This window comes from Manacus candei, unplaced genomic scaffold (assembly GCF_025592945.1).
Source record: "Manacus candei isolate 608988 ecotype Guabito, Panama unplaced genomic scaffold, ASM2559294v1 h1tg000028l, whole genome shotgun sequence".
In the NCBI taxonomy this organism is placed as follows: domain Eukaryota; kingdom Metazoa; phylum Chordata; class Aves; order Passeriformes; family Pipridae; genus Manacus; species Manacus candei.
In genome coordinates, this window is record NW_026138076.1 from 24,848,125 (window position 1) to 24,867,397 (window position 19,273).

General features: G+C 39.8%; 1 protein-coding gene across 4 annotated transcripts in view; it reads right to left on the minus strand.

Moving 5' to 3' along the window:
- The window catches only part of RAPGEF2 (Rap guanine nucleotide exchange factor 2), a 180,844-nt gene extending 165,272 nt beyond the window's left edge, over positions 1-15,572 (minus strand). For all 4 annotated transcript variants that reach the window (XM_051790713.1, XM_051790710.1, XM_051790711.1 and 1 more), the window contains exon 1: positions 15,263-15,572. In XM_051790713.1, the coding sequence (XP_051646673.1) occupies positions 15,263-15,331 (69 nt within the window). In that variant the 5' untranslated portion in view covers positions 15,332-15,572. The remainder of the gene's footprint in view (positions 1-15,262) is intronic.
- Positions 15,573-19,273: the final 3,701 nt, after the last annotated feature.

The window sequence follows — 19,273 nt, forward strand, 5'->3', positions numbered from 1 at the left end:
ATCCACAATTTTTCCCACTGCTACTCTGTCAAATGCCAAACAAGCAGCAGCTCACAGAAAATGCAAAGATAAAGCTTTATTTCTTAGAACTACTTAGAAATCCAACTAAATACCTTCAGGGTTCCATTAAAAGATATTAATTAATACTTAATTCTGCATGTCATCTATATTTTTAAAGCTGGCATAGCATTTGAATAATTTACTTGTCCACTGATTTTCCAAACTATCTCTTTAACAAACATGGGGAAAGACTGACAAACTGCTACCCACAACTCCAAATATGAAATACTGATTTAGAAAGTACATCCTCATTCTTACAGTCATTTATCCTACGCAAAGTGGAGAAGTTTTGTTTCCTTTCTTAAAGCCATACTTTATTTGTTGAAACTGAGAATGACTATGAAATGTTAGATCCGTGTTAACAGTAACTATAACTCACACTAACTAAAGACAGCATCGTGAGAACTAAATAACAGAAGACCCTCCACAACTGAACATATAAAGCATATTCCCGCTGTTTCAAGCATTCCATGCTATCAAGTGATACCATTGCAGTGTAGCCATATTAGTTTCAGTTGCCTTAATGCATTTATTCATAACACAAAATAAGACAAAACCAAACAAACCACATGCACCCCATGGGAGAGAAAGGTCATTTTCTTAATTTTATCCGAGTGTAAGCAGATGTTTGAATAGAATATTTTTTAGCACAAACACATTCAGAAAACATTTCTAAAGTGTGTCATTTCAGTATCATGTTGTTGTTACCAGGAACTTTATTTTTTAATAAAAAGCAAATGTAAACCACATTGATTAAACAGAAAGCATATTGATTAAATAGAAATGTCATAAGTAACAAGCCAAGAAAAAATTAATCCTAGGGGGTTTTTTTCAGTTTCACCATACTACGAGATGTCAGTGCAATTGCTAACTCATCCTTCAGATTTTGTTGCTACATGGGATTTATAAAAGAAGTGGTTTTTTTAGGCTGGAGAAGGAATCTGTCCACAAGCAGCAAGTATGCTTTAGTGATTATGACACACTGAATTCCTTTTACCCCTTAAAGCATTTTTCTTGCATTGTTCAACACCAAAGTGAATAATTTTGGAATTTCAGAAAGCTGAATCCTAGCAGCACAAACCAATCAGAAACAAAGTTCCGCACACAGAAAGCCTGCGACTGTGAAGAGAATGAGAAGAGCAGAGTGAATAAACAGTAGAATGAGAAGAGTAACCAAGGGGGAAAAAATTTAAAAATTTACAGTTGACAGTAACTGGGAGATTCTCAGTTGGAGAAAGGAAAGAAAGCCTTCTGCTCATTCAAGAAACACAATCAGGTGATGGTAGTATAATATGCAAGCTGAAACACACAAAAGACAACCCGCTATGTGGGGGATGCTGTATTAACTAGTGCAACATTTTTTCTCTATCTGGCTTTTTATCAGGTCACTATCTTACACATACCTGGAAGCTTCTCATTATGTTCTTTATCTGTCTCAGATCTGAAGACAATCTTCTGGTTACCAGCTTGTTTCACACATCACCTATTTACACACACAGATCCCTTTTGTGGGTTTGTGGGTTTTCTTTTTTTTTCCTTTTTTGTTTGTTTGTTGGTTTGTTAGTTTGGGTTTAGTTTAATTACAACCCCCCCCCCAAAAGAATAAACCAAAAACAAACAAAAAACCAAACCAAACCAAACAAAACAAAACAAAAAAAAAAACCCACACACACAAGATCTTCACAGAAGATTATCTTCTCCTGAGAAAATTAACTGAAACAGCGAATTAATTCCCTAAGAATAATTTCCTTTTAATATTATCAAAGTAAAGAATTTTTAACTTAATTAAGTTGGAATCTATTTGAAAAGCTAGGGGGGGTTGTCACTAAGCAGCAGGCTCCTAACTAAAATTTTCTAAATGACTCATGATTGCAGCATCTCCAAGTTTTGTAAGTATACTCTGCGCAGGTTATCCTTCCAGAGCAGCTGCAATGCAGGTATTGCAGGGCCACGCTATCCTTAGAGCTGGAATTGGCTGAAATGACTCAACATCAAGAAGCCACTGCTGAACACCGCTGTGCTGCCTGCAGATCACCACATTTGATGGTCTGTCACTGCAGGCAATCATAGATCATCTACAGAACAACAAGGTCTTTCTTTTACAGACACTACTTTGTCCCTTTTAACTACTTACAGACACTATTTTGTCATTTTCTTCTTAAAAAAAAATACAAATCCACATATCCATCTTGAAAGACAAATGTCCATTCTGATGTTTTAGAGTCGTTAAGTTATACATTTTAACCATGTCTTCACATAAAACTTCATTTTGAATTCTTTATAGCAATAGTTATTCCTCAAATACTGTACGGTACGTGCTTGCTAAGTGGTCATACCACAAGCATACAAGTTCAGTTGTACTGCTGCATAAACAACAGCACGAACTTTAATGACTAAACAGGGCTGTTTGTGAGAAATCAATCCTAGATTTAAGACCTTCCACTGAACCCTGACTAAGACAAAACCAGTTATTTAGTCAAAAGCCTTCATTGCATTCCCACATCTTTGCTGCCCTCAGGATTGTTGTATTCCCTGAGGACTAGTTTAAGTGGTTCAGCCTTTTGTTTGTAAATTGGGGAGAACCTCTTCCATACACTAGAACTAGCAAAAATTATTATGCATTTAATGACCATTTGCTTGTTATTCTCATCACCTCCAAGGTGGGAGAGACCTTTCACATTTAAGATCCTCCATGACCTTACATGGTTGGTAGAAGCATGAAACAGATAAGCATCTCCCCCAAGTATATATGTATCCTTATGTAAAAAAAAAATCTACGTGGGAAGTAAGTCCTACCAAATAGGATACAGCCTAAGTGCCTCTGCCTCCACATTCCAACCCAGGTGTAGACTCTATTAAAAGAAGAAATAATTGAAACTGTCTTTTGCATTTTAATCAGTCATATAACTGATGTGGACACCAAGAAATTATTTTAAATAGTTTCATTTTTGGAGGTGAACCAGCATATGCCACAGTCACAGCATGATACTGCAGAGCTAAGGATCTGTGTTTCATTGTGGAAGAATACTTTCTGTACAGTTCCTTTTGGGAAGGAGAGGAGAGAGGACATGCCAGAAAACCACAACAAGTAGCATTTTTGGAGGAAGGCACTTCCTGACCTTAGCTTTCAGATAAATCCCAAACTGAAGACATCTATAAATAGAAGAAACAGGAAAAGAAATCAAGTAAGATATCAAATGTCACTTGTATAAAGCAGAACTTTCCTTTTTCCTTAAAAGAAATTGTGACACAGTTTTCCTAAAGCAATGCACAGTGTGCAAGTAGCTATGTCTTAGCAGCCTAGATACTGGCCCTGCTATTTCTTTGTTATCTCCTGGCTCATTTTACAAACGATTTAGAAATACTCTTCTCTAGTGTTCATAAATAACACTCAAACCTTTTGACAGACTCAGGCAACTTATTATAGACTCTCCAAACCATTTTATAACAGTGAGTTTAACACATTATGGTATGGTTGCAAAACTTAACATAACGTGTCTTCTACTGTTTTATGTGTTTTGCAAAGTTGTCAAGTTCTAGATACATTATTTCCTACTGAACCTAAGATTACACTGGAACAACCAGAGTAGGTAAAGTCATCCTGAGAATGGCATTTCAGCAGCTATCTAACTGCAGAGGTGACAGGCCAATATTTGGCTGACAAATTGTGATAAGCGTGCTCTAAAAATAAACAGCAACGTATGAGGCAGCAAACATCACAAAGCTGTAGCTGTGGGTTTGGGGTTTTTTTTATAAAATGGAAACCTCACACAATAAACCAAGATGCCTTGTGAAGTTACCCATGGTTAGCAGAAGTAATACTTCACCTAAAAGCTATTTATAAAGGCCAGGGTAACCATTAGAGCACCTGTTTCGAACAAACCCCCTTTGTTCAAAAGAAATGTAAGGTAACTCACATACTGGAACGTGGGCCAATGTCAACAGCAAATCCAACTGGATTTATAGAGGTTGTGTCACTATAAACTGTGTTACTTTCGTCATTACTAAATGTTCATTTAATATCAAGCCAAGATAGACCGTAAGAAAGTGCCATTATTTTCTCTTTAGTTGTGAATTCACACAGTATATTCATTTACATAAGAATATTAGACCTTAAACAGCAATGCTAGTTTATCAACCTAAGAAAAGTAGAAGTTAGGCATACGCCAATTCTGATGATGACATACTTGGAGTATTTGTACGTTTTGTTTTAAAAGTGAAAAATAACTTGCATAAAGTACACTGTATTGCAATTCATAAATAAAAAGGAGTTTCTTTCCCACTCAGAAATAAATACATGTGACAGAAAGTGTTAGCCAAAATCACACAGCTCTTCCTAAGTGCTCTCCTTGGAAGAAAAGTACCCCAAGTGATGACTTTAAGGCACAAAATTCAACAAAGCACTACTAATGGGGGTTTAGAAAGGGAAAAACTACAAGACATCAAATTAATAAGACAGGTTAAATCATAGCACAAGACTAGGTACAAAGAATGAGTACAAGAAGGGAGAAATTAAAAAAGGATCTCTAATTTGCCTGGACATATAGAAACATACCATCTTCTCGCACAGATCAAAAAGAAGTATCCTACCCCAGAACTCAATTTTCTTTGCTCTGGGTCCTTAGAACTACTTTACAGAGCTAACAAAGCATTTCTATACCATCATGTTGTGCATCATGTCAATCATATTTTCCAGCAATACTCAGTAGTCCACAAGTTTTCAACTACTAAAGCAATATTCCTCTAAAAGTCATCTTAAATTAAAGAGTCGTACAAGCTTCTTAAAGAGGATTTAGGAACAGTGGAGATCAGCTATCCATCAATACTCAGTCTGGTAAAATATAAGTTACTAGCATTAAAATAGATGGCTGTCTAAAATACAGCAATAATGGAATATACTCCTCTCTTCCACCTCCACAAATACTCACAACACTGCAACAACTATCATCCTTCCCCTGCCGTTGTTACCTCAAACCATTTTCAACAGCTGAGCTGGAATTGTGTCGCCATCTGATAGTTGTTCAGTGGCCTACAACCAAGGAGTTGGCATTTTCCAACTAAATCATCAGGAATTAAAACAAGTCATTGGTGCTAATTAGCAGCTTTCAGCAGTAACGGAGAAGCTGTGACAAGGACGGAAACTCAATTACCCTCATTCCAGCAGGCGCCTGTTCCTGGTAAGCATGTAGATGGCAGAGCCACTTGTGTTTCTGTATCTATGGCACATGTGAAATACTTCAATCTTCAAATCAGACCACTGTGCGCTATTCATATGGGGTCTGATCTTTTGTGTTTTGTATAACAAATTCATTGAAGACCCATAACAAATTTGATGCACTATCTAGCAATGTGTACCATAGGATCAATGGAGAACATGAAATGCAACTCAGACTGAAACCCTCACAACCACCTCCCCGTAACTCAGAGTGAAAACTGCCTTACTGGGAGTGTTCACCATCTGCTCGCTACCTCCTTAGCAGCAAATACATTCAAGTTACTTAGCTACTGCACTAATAGAGTTTAGAGAGGGACACCACCTGAACAGCACTCATCATTAACCAGTGCAAAATCTTATTTCTTGCTTCATACTCAGACAGAGCATCCTCCATGAACTACACCCCCATTTATTGTCTTTCTTAAGATAATATCATTTCAATCGATGGGCCACTTACTGCCTCCATTGGAGAAGCTGCTGGTCATTAGAAATCACAATGTGTGTCGAGATCAACTACATCACTTCAGCTGTCAGCATCTTGTTATCAATTTAGCAACTGGGATAAAAACCCCAACCACGTAAAACACCTTTGCCTCCCATTCTGCTTCAGCAGCACCCAGCATTTGCTTTTCTCTTCCAGTTTTTGACTCTTTTTGGAGACTGTGGTTCCTCTAGAGTTGAGGAATGATTCCGCAGGCAGAGCTCCTGTCGTGGTTTAGCAAAAGTATTTTCCGATTTAGTGTTTCCAGTGAAACACTCCGAACCACCACACGCTACTCGCTCACTGCCCCCTTCCACCTCTCCCTTCCACTGTGGCAGGACTGGAAGGGGAATTGGAGACACAAAAGGTAAAGATCACAGGTTGAGATAAGAATAACTACATTATCATTTTGCAGTTGCTAGCTTATAAAGTTCAAAGCTATTTCAACACTAAGTACCATCACACATAAACACAGTAAAATGCCACAACTTACAAATACTGACATCACTATTTAAATAAAAGTCCATTTTTTTTGTTACTATACCTATGGCACCTTCAAAAACTGTATGAGTAAGCAATGGGGTCCTGTGTTCTGGCAGCGCCAGCCTGCTTGTCCTATGGCACTGATGAAGGAAGACACTTGGAACACCCACAGCAACATCGACAAGGGACACAAAGAAGATGTAACATTGCACAGACAAGCCTCTTTCTCTCAGCTCAAAATGTATCTAAATATTTACTGCCACATACATATATGCTGTGTATTCTGATGTGTCTTTTGACAAATAGCAAAAGTCCACACAACCATTCAAATGAGCACTGCCTACTCACATGCAATATGTAACTGATTTCAGCAAGGTTATGTATTTTGAGAAACTGTTTTGTGCAGGCGAGGGAATGGTTTCCTCTCAAGATTAAGCACTTACCTCAAAGTCAAAACAAAAGCAATAGAGAGTACATATTTTAAGTATGTCCCAATAGATTTCACATACCAAATGGAAAAATGTGTATGTCTCTTAACTTGCATGCCAATAAAATTGTCACTTTTTTTGCCCCCAGCATGGGAAGAGAGCCCACCGGCATCCAATTTTCAGGTACCGTACAACAAAGCAATGTAAATACAGCCAAGATTCAGTATTAGCAATACAAAAAAAATATATCAGGCCTTACCTTAGCAATTCATCAACCCAATTCAGTGCATGCAAGGGTAGCATTACTACCCCGATTTCTTACCATTGCTACATTCTAATAGAGAAAAAGCCCTTACATTTTACAGAAGTTTCCTTTTACGTTAATCCTCATAACAAACAAAAAGGGAAAAACCTCTCTCAAGAAGCATCTTGCCCATATGCCTAATAAGTTAAAAAAACATTCTCATTTTAGTAAATGCATCAAGAATAAATAATGTCATAATATTCCATCCAGGTTAATTTTTTTTTTACTTCTAGACAGTGTTTGAAAATGGAGCACCATATACTCTCTGAAGAAGGTTAAGCTATTTCAGAGGTTCCTACACACAACCATAAGCATTTATTCTCAGTCTTATAGCATAAGTCTTCACACCTTCAGCTGCACCAACACAAACATTTGAAGCCATAATCTAAACCAGACTGAGTCATGTAGATTTTAGAAAGCAAAAACTCTCACACACCATCTCTTTTGTTCAGTTAACAAGATTGTACCACTGATTTGGTGTATATTGTAGCCTCAGAAACAGTTGGATTGGCACAAATGAGGCAGCTGACAACATCAGCATGGGAAACAAAGCTCTTAAACAAACTTTTCTGCTAAAGAAGTATGATGTACCACGAAAGATTTAGCCTTTGGTTTCAGCAAGTTAAATCTCAAACAGAAGCTTCTTCCACCTGTATTGGTGGTTTAGCCTTGTATATCCCATCAACTGCTTACAAACCACATTTGTGCAACTTTTTATCTCACCCCTCTAAGTTTTCAGTTACTTTTAGTTTTTCCCCAATGACCATAAAAGTAAAATAAGGATGGGATACAAGAGTATCCTTAAAAATACAGAACTGCAAATGCAAACTGGAAAAAAAAAACAAAACAAAACAAAACAAAAACAACTATGTAATAAAAGTTTTTATTTATTAAGACAAGTTTATTTTAAGACATACAAAAAGCAAGCAAACAAACAGCCTGGTAAAGACAGTCAACAACAGGCATCTCCAGAAATGCCTCTTTCATGAAACTTACTACCCATTCCCAGGTAATTTACACTGATACCAAATGCATTTTCATTGTGTTGGTGCTTATCAGAATACATACAAATAAGAGAAAAATAGGTAAGTTATGCTTTCCACAGAAATATTAATATAAGAATATTCCTTCAACCTTTATCAATCCTGAAAAGTAAACTTGTGCCTCCCACTCTCCACTCTCCCTCCCCCCAATTTAAATATTTCAACCTTTTCTTATGCCTTCAGTGTTTTGCTCAGGTAATTATATACATGCTGCTCATTACTGTTGACTAGAATTCTCTAGAACTGTTCTAAATCAAATACTGAATCACTCTTACTCAGGTCACAGAAGACAGAGACACACAGAGAAACACATCTACAGCTATATGGGCATAACAGAGATACCCAGAGAGAAGAAACAGCTGATTTTAACTGCAAAAGAAAGCTGTAAGGAAAGCACTGCAGTAGGGCTCTTCTCTCTCCCTTTTCAAGAAGAGTGGTTAACTTCACCAGCTTCAGGAAAAGGGAAGCAGAGAACCACTTCCATTTTGAGACTTATTCAAATACACTCCTTCATGCAAAATATATCCAGCAAATTAAATCTGCAACACTGGCTGCAGCAAACAAGGCGTGCAGGCTCAGCTGCCCTCCACAAAGCATCTTTGTGGAGCTATCTTTCTGCCAGCGCTCCTTTTGAATCCCCAAACAATACCTCACAAAAATTAGATCTCCTACTGTGGGAAAGTTCCCAAAACACAAGCCAAAATACATTTTCTCATGAGGATACAAAAAACCCTCAGCGAGGAAGTCGAAGTTCTTACAATGACTGTTCAGTGTACATATAGTTATTCCTGAAACATGCTAACAGATTAAGTAGTAACATTCTGATTAAAAAAATTATTAAAATCACATCAGTTATTCAACAGAATTAATTAGTAACTACTAGTAATTTGCATAAGTATAGACCTTTAAAAACTTCTAAACATACAGATTTTTTTAAAACAATGGAGTTCAAGAAACAATAACTTCTTAAAAAAACCTTAGCTAAGCTCTATTGTAATAAGCATAAAATAAATTAATCATCTTTGGAGATTACATTTAAATTATCTTTTTTTTTTCCTAATGCTTCTTTGTGAATAACCTGATAACCCACAGAATACTCTATCCTCCTACTAAAGAAAAACACGATTTGGGGAATGTGTGTTCTTTACCTTTGCTGACCTACACTTTTACACCCAAGAAAGATATATTAGCCTTTTTGGTTTTAGAAGTTCAATAGATGATTTTGCTTATTACTAGTCTTGGCAGAAGAGCAAGCCTATCCATGCCAATCAATATCGCTTTACAATAATCATCCTCCACCGTAGGCTCCCCAACAGCACCACTGGGCCCGACTCACCAGAGGGGTGGGTGAGGATGGGTGGGAGGGAACTGGCCTTTTGGCATAACAGAGGGTACAGACACATGCTCTTATGTCTGAACAGCACGTTAAGAGGCAAGTGGACAAAAAAAAGCCTGGGCTGAGTAGAAGATCCCCGGGCTTTGGGCCCAGCACTGCTCACTTCAGTAACTTCCCTAGGAAACTAAAGCCTCCCAATTTTTTAAGTGCAGGAAGGTAACTGTCCACAAAGGCTGTCAAAAACATGCTCACAGGAACATACCCAGCCCAAACCCAGTGCAAACACTTCTGCAGCCACAGCAGGGCAGAAATCATAAGCAAACTCTATGAAGCAGATAATTAATCAAGTAGGAAATTACATAGAGCTTATCAGTGCTACAGTTAAACGCTCACTTTCCAAGTTTCAAACCTGCTGAGATACGTACAGCTAACTGAGCTGCAATCTTATGATGTAATGAGAAAGCAGACAAGTGTTTAGGATAAGACTTCAAATTGGCTATTTCTATGCTATAGGTGAAGGCTTCCTGATCATACCAAGGTCTTTGCATGTGTTGGCAAAAGATACAGCACTACAGAATCTACAAATGCAGAAAGTACTAGCCCTATGACAGGGAAGAACTATTGCAAAAGAAATTAAAATTCAATACTCTTGCCCTTCTCAAAGCTCTTGGCAACAAAGATATGAATGGCTATGGGAAAATGCACACACACACCTCCCATCAGAAAGACTGGGAAATAAACATAGTTTCTTTCAAAACAAACAGGATACTGAGCAGCCCATTGCAGCACATACCCTTACTTTTGGGAAGGACATGAAAACTGACAGGGGAAGTTCAGAATCAAACATTCCAGGACTGTTTTAACAGACTGAGATTAGAGAGGTCACAAGAAAATCTGAGCTATGCAAAGGGTTTCAGTTTTCGTTATCAGCCACAAAAAGATATATTCACACAATTAAGTTTGTTGCACATGAAATTATGCTGCATAGCAATACTAGCTTGAGAAAAAAAAAACATTAAGAGGAAAAAAAAGTACACTTACTTCAAAAATACATTCTGTGATATTATTTCTGTACTAAACAAATACATTATTTGCTTTGTCAGGGAAAGGTATCACTTTTTCCCAGTAGTTACTTTGGGTTTTATGTTCCCAGTTTAGTGCTGAAACACAACAAGAAAAACCCCTATGGATAAAGGTCTCTAGATACTTGTGTCTGTTATAACTTCTTTTTCAGACACAAGTATCCTCCTGCCCTACTTACACCTCAAGAGACATCACTTAACTTGAAGTTCATCAGACACATTCAGGGGATGTTAGCTATTTTGAACAAGTTTCCAAAACCCTGCAGCATCTAAAGGGTTGGTGTTTTTTTTTGGTCAGGTCAACTACCCTTACAGATGACTTTATGACGGCAATTTTACTTCAAGCCCACTGACTGCCAAGCAAGAGAGAAGCCTGGACCAAGAACTAGCAACATTTCTTCATTAAGCTGTATTACTAACATTGCACCCAACAAAACGTAACAGGCTCATGCCCCCACTTCAGAACTAGTCACTGCAGACAGCAGAAAGCCTGAACATTACCACAGGAAGTGCAGTCAGAAATCTAATTCTGTTGCTCAAATGGGCTCCCCTCAAAGAAACAGAATGTCAAGCCTTGCAAGCTAAGGCTACCCCTGAATAACCACATTACAAAGCTCCGAGATGTATTATGGAAAGACATTATAACAATGCAATGCAGCCAAATACCAGGCATCAGCTGTCACAGTCCTTCGCTCTTCAGGGCTTCCAAGAACCAGCAGGAGAATTAAGCAACGGAATCAGTTCTCAGCATTATACTGCTGTTAGCAGCGTGATAACAGGGGTTACCCTCCTCTTCAAATGCTAGCCTCAAAAAGATGGTAACATGCTAGCATGCTGACAGTGAAGAAAATCTGAAAGTAATGCTCAAGCTCCAAAATATTTTTGTTTTCCAAAAGAAAGAAATCCCAAACAAGCTCTTCTGAAAAAGATCATTTTAGTCTTCTGGTGTATTTGGTATAAAGACCATGATCAGCCTGAATTTAAAGACTAAATTCTTTTGCTAGACTCGTACATAAAACGCTTAGTTTCTATGATCCCATTAAACTACAAAGCCTTGTATTTATTTGCTAAGAGATCACTATAGCAAGAAGGAAATGTTCATTTCTGGCTTATCTGAAGATTGCACACAATCATGCTATCACTGGTTACAAGTATAAAAATAACACAACTGGGGAACAAGCTGAAAGTTTATTTGGAAAACGCATAGGTACATCCTATAATTAAACCATTGTTCCTCTCAAGTGTTCAAGAAGGGAGTATCTGCTTAACAACAGCATCCTGTTTAGATGTCTTCTGACATTAAATGACGCACTAGTATCAAACTAAGGGCTACTGTACAGTTCTCCCGTCTGCCCTCAAGATGTGGTCTGATGCTGTTATATCTCTGCTACTCGTTACTGCTGTACTGAATTGCCTCAATGTACCACACCGGCAGTTTCCTGAGGAAAACCTTAGGCATCTAACATATATGAAGTCACACATTAAAAAATTTTCTTCCTGCAGACGTCACTACATGGCATAAAAACAGTGAACTAGTATGCAGAGTTTCTGAAGTAACTAGTTGTTCACATACCATGCCATGCAAATGAGTTGTTAGCATAAAGAAAGATTAGGGCTCGGTTTCTCTTGTTTGAAAACAAAAGCAGCCCTATTTTTTCAGATTAAGTTACACCAGTATAAAACTGCATGCTTACTAAATTGGCCTATGATGCCAATAAGAATTTGTTTTGAAAAGACTTAAAGCTATAACAGTCCACGTAAGACAACATTCGGAGAAAAAAAAATAGATTGCTATTACTCACAGCTTAAGGGCAGAAAACCATTTGTAATTTATGAACATTTAAAAGTTAGATTCCCCAAAGTAGTTAAATTAACTTCCTAGTTCACGTCTTCAAAGAGAAAATGAATAGTTTAATACAGCAATTAAAGAGGAGAGCTCTGTTACACAACAGGCATGTTAAAGAGCAGGTCATACACATTCTTTTTTTTAATCATTTATTAGTTTCTTTAGCCAACAGAATATTGAGTTGTAATTCACAAAATTCAGGAAAACTCTGTAAAGGAGGATACACCAAAGAGATACAAAGTTAAGAATTTACTAAAGCAAGTGCAGAATACACTGTTTACCTATTTGAAAAAAAAAAAAAAAATCAGTCCAGTCCAAAATTACCAAGAGATTTTTGCACTACAGAAGTTCATACCAAGTTAAGTTTGCTTTCTCCAACAACGTGTATCAGACTTAGTAGTTCTCAAAGCCATACACAGTGGCTATCGTACTGTCACTCCTTTCCTCTGAGCCTGCAGTGAAGGCATTGTGCCAAATTTGCACCCTGACAATCCAGGGTGAATAGTAATGTCAAACAGATATTTAGTTCATCGTGATTTGGGAGAAGCTGAGCCCCAAAGAGTTTGTTAATGCAAGTAAGCAGCAAATATGCTACTAACATACTTCTCTTGCTATTTCCTGTACTGACATGAATATGATAAATATATTTTTTCTTTCCAACTCTCTCTCAACTTTAAAGAGACCTCATGACTTCCCAAAAGCCAAAATTAAATAACTATCTTTATGAGATAGCATTGCAAGGACAGGAAAATACAAGTAAAGAGACAATAAAAAGTTACTTTAAGGGAGGAAGGAGAAGCAAGGTCTTGGTACCTTTCTGTATTTTTTTTCCATTTACTTAACAATGAAAGATGATATACATAAGCATATTTCTTTCAAATTCCAATACTACTGTAAAATAAAATCAAACTTCCAGAACAGAGAACCAACATACACAATTCAACATGAGTTATTCATAAAAATATCAACCAAGTTTTCTGCTGCAAGCCTTGCTCTCCCCAGCAGCAACAGGGAGGCACGCCTGACTACCAGTTTCAAGTATTTCCAGTGCTGAAAACACATCATGTTTCCCACAAATTTGGTATTATTTGTGGATTATTTTGGGTCAGTGTCAGTTTCATGGATTTAAGGGTGGGCTTCTTTTCCTGCCGTGATTGCCACAGCAGGCTGCCAGTCTGCTGATTCGGGAAGTTTTACAGCATTAACGCAGCCCTGGTGTTCCCGATTTAGCTCTCTGCCCTGTGCCCTTCACATAGGCTTTATCCCTTCATTCAGGCTGGATTCTTCACTGCGTCATTTCTTACTTTCTGCCTTTTTTGTTTGTTTATTATCCCTTCTAGACAGCAAGGCCAACTGGCAAGGGAACGAGAAAGTTTAACAGTTCACATGGCACAGACCACGCCACAGGGAAAGCATTGTCCCCCCAGCCCAGGCTGGTGGCCCCACAACCTGATCAACTAGTTTCTGAGCATCTGCCAGCCTCACTACTCCTGAACACCCAATCATCCTTTGATAACCATCTCCTGAGGATGGACATTGCTGGTAGGCTCCCCCAGCTGGAATTTACACCTCGACCAACACAAGTGACCTCGCTACAAGTTTGCAGAGACTGTCTTCCCCAGTAGAGCACACTTGGCCTCCTTCAGCTTTCACAACACACTGAAGGGCTGGGTCCAGCACAGAAGGCAAACAGACATTTTTGGAAAGGTCAAACAAGGACAGAGAAACAACTTTAGCACCACAAAAGCAAGTTCCAGAAGCAGCTTTCTTTTTTCCTGTAAAATAGAATTTAAAAAAAAAAGATTTGCCAAAGACACGCTACATACAATGCCTATGCAGTCAGTATGTTTTTCCATGAGAAGTTTTATTTTCTCACACATATTCCACGAGCATGAGGATAAAAATAACATTACCACAATGACGTATCTATAGTAGGAGGAATGACTTATGGGTGGTGACCGAAAGTCAAGGTTTTCTCTTTGACCCCAATTTGAAATCATCCCCAGCCAGTGAGACGCCTGCCAAAACAATCAGTAAAATTTCTTCCCCAAAACCCGAATACAGGGACTGCTCAGACAGCAGGACAAGCCTTTAGAAAATAGGACAGATGGCATTACAACTCCAAGCAAAGTAACTCCTTGTATCATTAGCTATTGAACCGCAGCTTGATGTGGGGATCAGTGTAAAGCTTATTAGTCTTTAGACAGTTGGCAGCAACAGCCACTGCAGCAAGCGTTCGGGAGCAGAAGGAACTCATTCAGTTTACTTGTTTTTCAGGTCATGTTAAGTCAAAATGTTTCTGTACGCACGCCGGTCCCCAGCTTAACCTTTCTCAGCCTCTCTAAGTGCAACTACGCTTACAAACAGCTTAAACTCACACACTCCTCTGACAAAGAGGGCTCCAGGAGCCCGGCGCAGGTATCTAAAAAATTCCTGCCTGGTGCCATTGTGTAAGGATTTCACCCTACTTTGGAGAGCAAGGACTTGCCAAGAATACCACTGACCTCAGCCCTTACATTATGAAACAGCGCTGCCAGCTCTAGCCAGCTATGTAAAAGTAGGGATTGAATTCAAATCCGGAGCCACAGCGTACTCCGGGGCAATAACAAAACACGCACGAAAAGAAAAAGCCAAACGAAAAATTATACTCTAAGTGCATTTTTCTTTTTACCGGAAGCAACCTTCAAAACAAACCCAGTTGGCGTTTATCCCTCTTCTTCCCCCAAAATTAGTGAGTAGAAGGAAAGTTGTCGCGCTAACGCGCGTCTTCCCTTCCCGGGAGCTGCCGGCCGGGAATTCAGCGCTGGGGAGCTCAGTGGGGCTGGCGGGGGGGGCACCCCTCTCGGGAGCAGCTGCGCTCCCGGGGGAGCGCGGCCGCGGCGCTCCCGGGCTGCCCGGCCGGGGCTGCGCGGGGCGGGCGGAGCGGCCCCGCCACCACCGCCCCGAGCGCGGGTCCGCGGGCTCTGCGGGGAAGGGGCGCCTACCTGGGGGCTGCGCTCCGCCGGGTTCTTCATCACCGCCTGGCGGAAGCTGTTATCCACGTAGGACGCCATCGCGCCCCTCCTGCCTCCCGCCGCCGCCGCCGCCGCCCGGGGAGGCGATGGGGGAGGGCCGGCCGGGGCCTGGCGCTGCGCGGCCGGGGCGCTGGGCGAGGAGCCGGGAGGCGGCGCGGAGGCACCGCGGGCTCAGCAGCGCCGCCGCCCGGAGCTGGAGGCGGCGGCCGAGCCCCGCCGGTGGCAGCGGCGGCGACAAGGGCTCGGCGCTCCCTCTCGACCCGGCTCTACGCCTCCCGCCGGCCCGCTCCGCCGCATCCCCCTGGGCACCGTCCTCGCCGCCTCCCTCCTCTTCCTCCTCCTCCCATCCGGGCTGATTGGGGGCTCCGCGCCCGCCTCGGCGGCGGGGAAGTTGCTGGCTCGGGGAGGCGGAGCGGCGGGGGGCGGGTGGAGGCGGGACGGAGCAGGGAGGGTGGGGCGGGTGCTGGGGGTCGCGGCCGGCGGGGTCTCCTGCTGCGGCAGTGGTTCAGCATCCTCCCCCTGGGAAAACATCCTTCCTGGTTTTAACAACCGGAAAAAAAAAAAAAAAAAAAAAAGAAGTCTGACCGGCTGCTGCCGCCATCGTCCTAAGACACGCGCATCACCATAGCTTTGGCCGTGCATCCTGTAGATGGATCCTGGTGCTGAGCAAGCTGGACACTGAAACAAAAACTATAAATAAAGACTCGATCTGCTGGATCTAGTGACTTTTGGGAGCCCACCTGTTATCACATTTCTCAAAAGTAGTCCGTACCAGCCGGCTGTCCCCTCTGTCATTGTTATATGGGATAAAAACGAGGAAGGGATGTGAAATCTTTATTTTATCAATTTTCTGGGGATTATCTAGCAGCGGATTCTTCTCACGTGAACTTAAGTTTTTAAAGAATAAGGGGTCTCGCAACATGGCTGATTTTCTTTGTTTACCATGATACTGAGCACGTCTCAGCAGCAGCTTGACAAACGCGAATCATGGAAGTATTATTAACGTGCCATTAGCAGCAGGGTAATACTATTAATGTATTTGCCTTCACAAGCGATGTGTACCCTTCACTGATACAGATCACACAATGTAAATAATGTCAACACTAATAAATCTGTTTAACTCCCAGTCACTAGCAGTCACATTTCAATCCCAAGTAAGGTAGTGTCATCTTTATTTGATTTTTTTATTTGTGAAAAGTCCCAGGGATAACAATCTTTTCCTTACAAAACATACACTGCTGGTCTCAGGAGACAAAATCTTACACTTTTAGACATACATGGCTCTCAAAAATGATCTGTCTTCAGACTAATCTTCTAAACTTACTGAATTTCTAGATATGGCTCATTAACAAAGATAGCTTTTCGGGCTAATCCCACTCATATTTGTCAGCAAAATATTTTTGCAGTAATACCAATCATTCTGGGCAGATTATGGCAAAATACTAAGGAGGGCTCCACATTCTCTACATCTTGCTTGCTGGAGTTTATTAGTAGTCCTTTGGGGGGATTTTTTTCCTAACTAACAGATTGATAATGTAATGTCCTTTGCCCTAAAAAATAACAGTTTAAATATGCCTCGTGTTCATCATTCAGAGGGTATAATTTCTTCAAATTAATCAAGCCTGCAGCTATAGAAAAGTGTCAGCTTTTCCAAAGCTGAGTTTACCAACACGGAGTGCTGAAGTTCCCTTTTTTTGTGGGGCATATGCATAGGGCGAGTGCCACAGGAATGTGAGGAATGCTCTCCTGGGCTTCAATCCTCAATCACTCCAGGGCACCCATTCCCTCCTGCTACAGACTAGCTTGCCTGACATCTTTATATCTCTACATCAAAACAGAGCTACCCACTCTATTTTAATATGCAATTATCTTTCATTTCAGACCTATTAGCTGTAACAGCATCAAGTGAAGTGTTTTGCTCTGGTTAATTTTTTGCCGTGCTGTCTGGTAACACAATAGCTGTGATTCATAGGGATGTTTAACTTCAGCCAATGGGATCTGGGAGTTCTGATAGTACTCAGCTCAGTGTGACAAATCTCAATGGTTATAGATGTATGTCAAAGGCTTATCACATGGTACATGAATTGTTATAAATGGAAATGAATGAAAGCTAGAGGACTGTGTACAAATACACTCAACGACTTCTTAATAATATTTAAAGATGCATTGCGTTAGCACCTTTTTAGTGTCTGTAAGCAACAAATTTGTATAATGAAAATGCTTCTGATTATTCATATCCTCCATGGTGGATACTAGTCTGTCCTTTATGCTGTTCTTTTTCCTAGCTGAAATTAGTCTAGTTTTTTCAGAATAGAAAAAAAATAAACAAATCAGTAAATAATCATCAAGATACAGAGTAAGGACAGTAAATGTTAGAGAAAATATCTAATTATCACTGGAAACCCTATTTTTCATGCAAACACTCAAAAAAATATAATTTACAGTGTCAAATGTTTTTGCAAATTCAATATTCTCATAGTCTCACTGTCCTCCTGTTTTCCAACTTTAACAATAAATCAGTATGTTTTAAAATACATATATATACCATGACCTGCCATACCATTCATTTTTCTTTTTGGTTATTCCTCAGTCTACATATCTAGCCTTATTAACAATGGATTTTTTTCAAGGGGTAGGGGTGTGTGACAGTGTTTTTCTGGTCATGTTAGTACATTATACAGGTTTTTGACTCCATATTACACAAGGAAACCAAGAGTTAACTATATATACATGCAGTACATATAGTACTGATATTTCAGCAGTATGAAAAGGCTGCAACTCAAAATATGACAGCTCAGCATAATATCCTTTTGGATAGCTATAATTAAGCACTATGTTATTTTAGAAAAGTATTTTTTCTTGGAAATACAGAGTACCTGCCTTCCTGAATATCTCTGTTTCTTTCAAGTGGTAATTTGAAATGGTCAGGTCGAACAATTACTGCAATGCCAAGGAAACAAATTCAGTATTTCTGGGAGCTCTTTGTTCATTTGCTAAACCTCATTTTTAAGAAGATACTCATACTTTGAAAGGCTTGCACTTGACTTAGTCATACAGGTTTTAATTCATTACACCAGTTATTAGTCACCCACAATTAAATACTTGGTTTTCTCAGGACAGGCCTGTCTGCTCTGGTAGGGAAACAAAACATTGCCTCTTTGAGAGAGTTTAGTAAATCATATACAGTCAGCATGGTTATAAGCCCCGGGATGTCTTTTTCTCCCCTTTCTTTGGATAAGTACTCATTTTCATCTATCTTCTTGAGATGGCATGGCAGCTGAAGCAGATTCACACCACCAAACTCCAGCCCTCAGAGCTGCATGTCTCCTTCCCAGCTCTCTCTCTTCTCAGCAACCATAAAAAAATACTTCCATAACCATTCATGGAGGTAGACTGTTATAGAGGAATGGAGGTATCAGCCCAGTGAACCCCTCTGGAGCTGACCAGAACAGCAGCCATTCCCTTCAGCCTGGGCTGAAGCTGATTTTATTGGCTTTTAAGTCAGAGATGAATTATTTTAGGCACAAGTAAGGCCACTACCAAGAGGAGACAATTTCCTTTGAACAAGATTAGCCTCTACGCTCTGTCTTTAGGGGTGGCACCATTTCCAAGAATGCTCTCTCTCTCCTTTTTGGGATTTATACATGGATGGTATTGCTACCATTTGCAATTCCAGTTTTTAGCATCTTTTAGAGTATGATGAAGGATATGTGGATTTGTTTGTTTGGGTGGGTGGTTTTGTCTGTTAATTTTTTACACAACATCCTCGAGTTACACCTACCATTATGTGCCCCTGAATCAGAGGGCAGAATAGAAAGATATCAGTAGTTTAACACGGTCCATACTAAAATAATCCTTGAATGTTTAACATAGTTTTACAGTCCTTTTGTACTTATAAGATGTATGAAATTCTAAAGTTTATAAAAGAGAACTTGGCCTGTGCCATAAAGGAAAAATCATCCTTTGTTTTTTCTTAAAGGA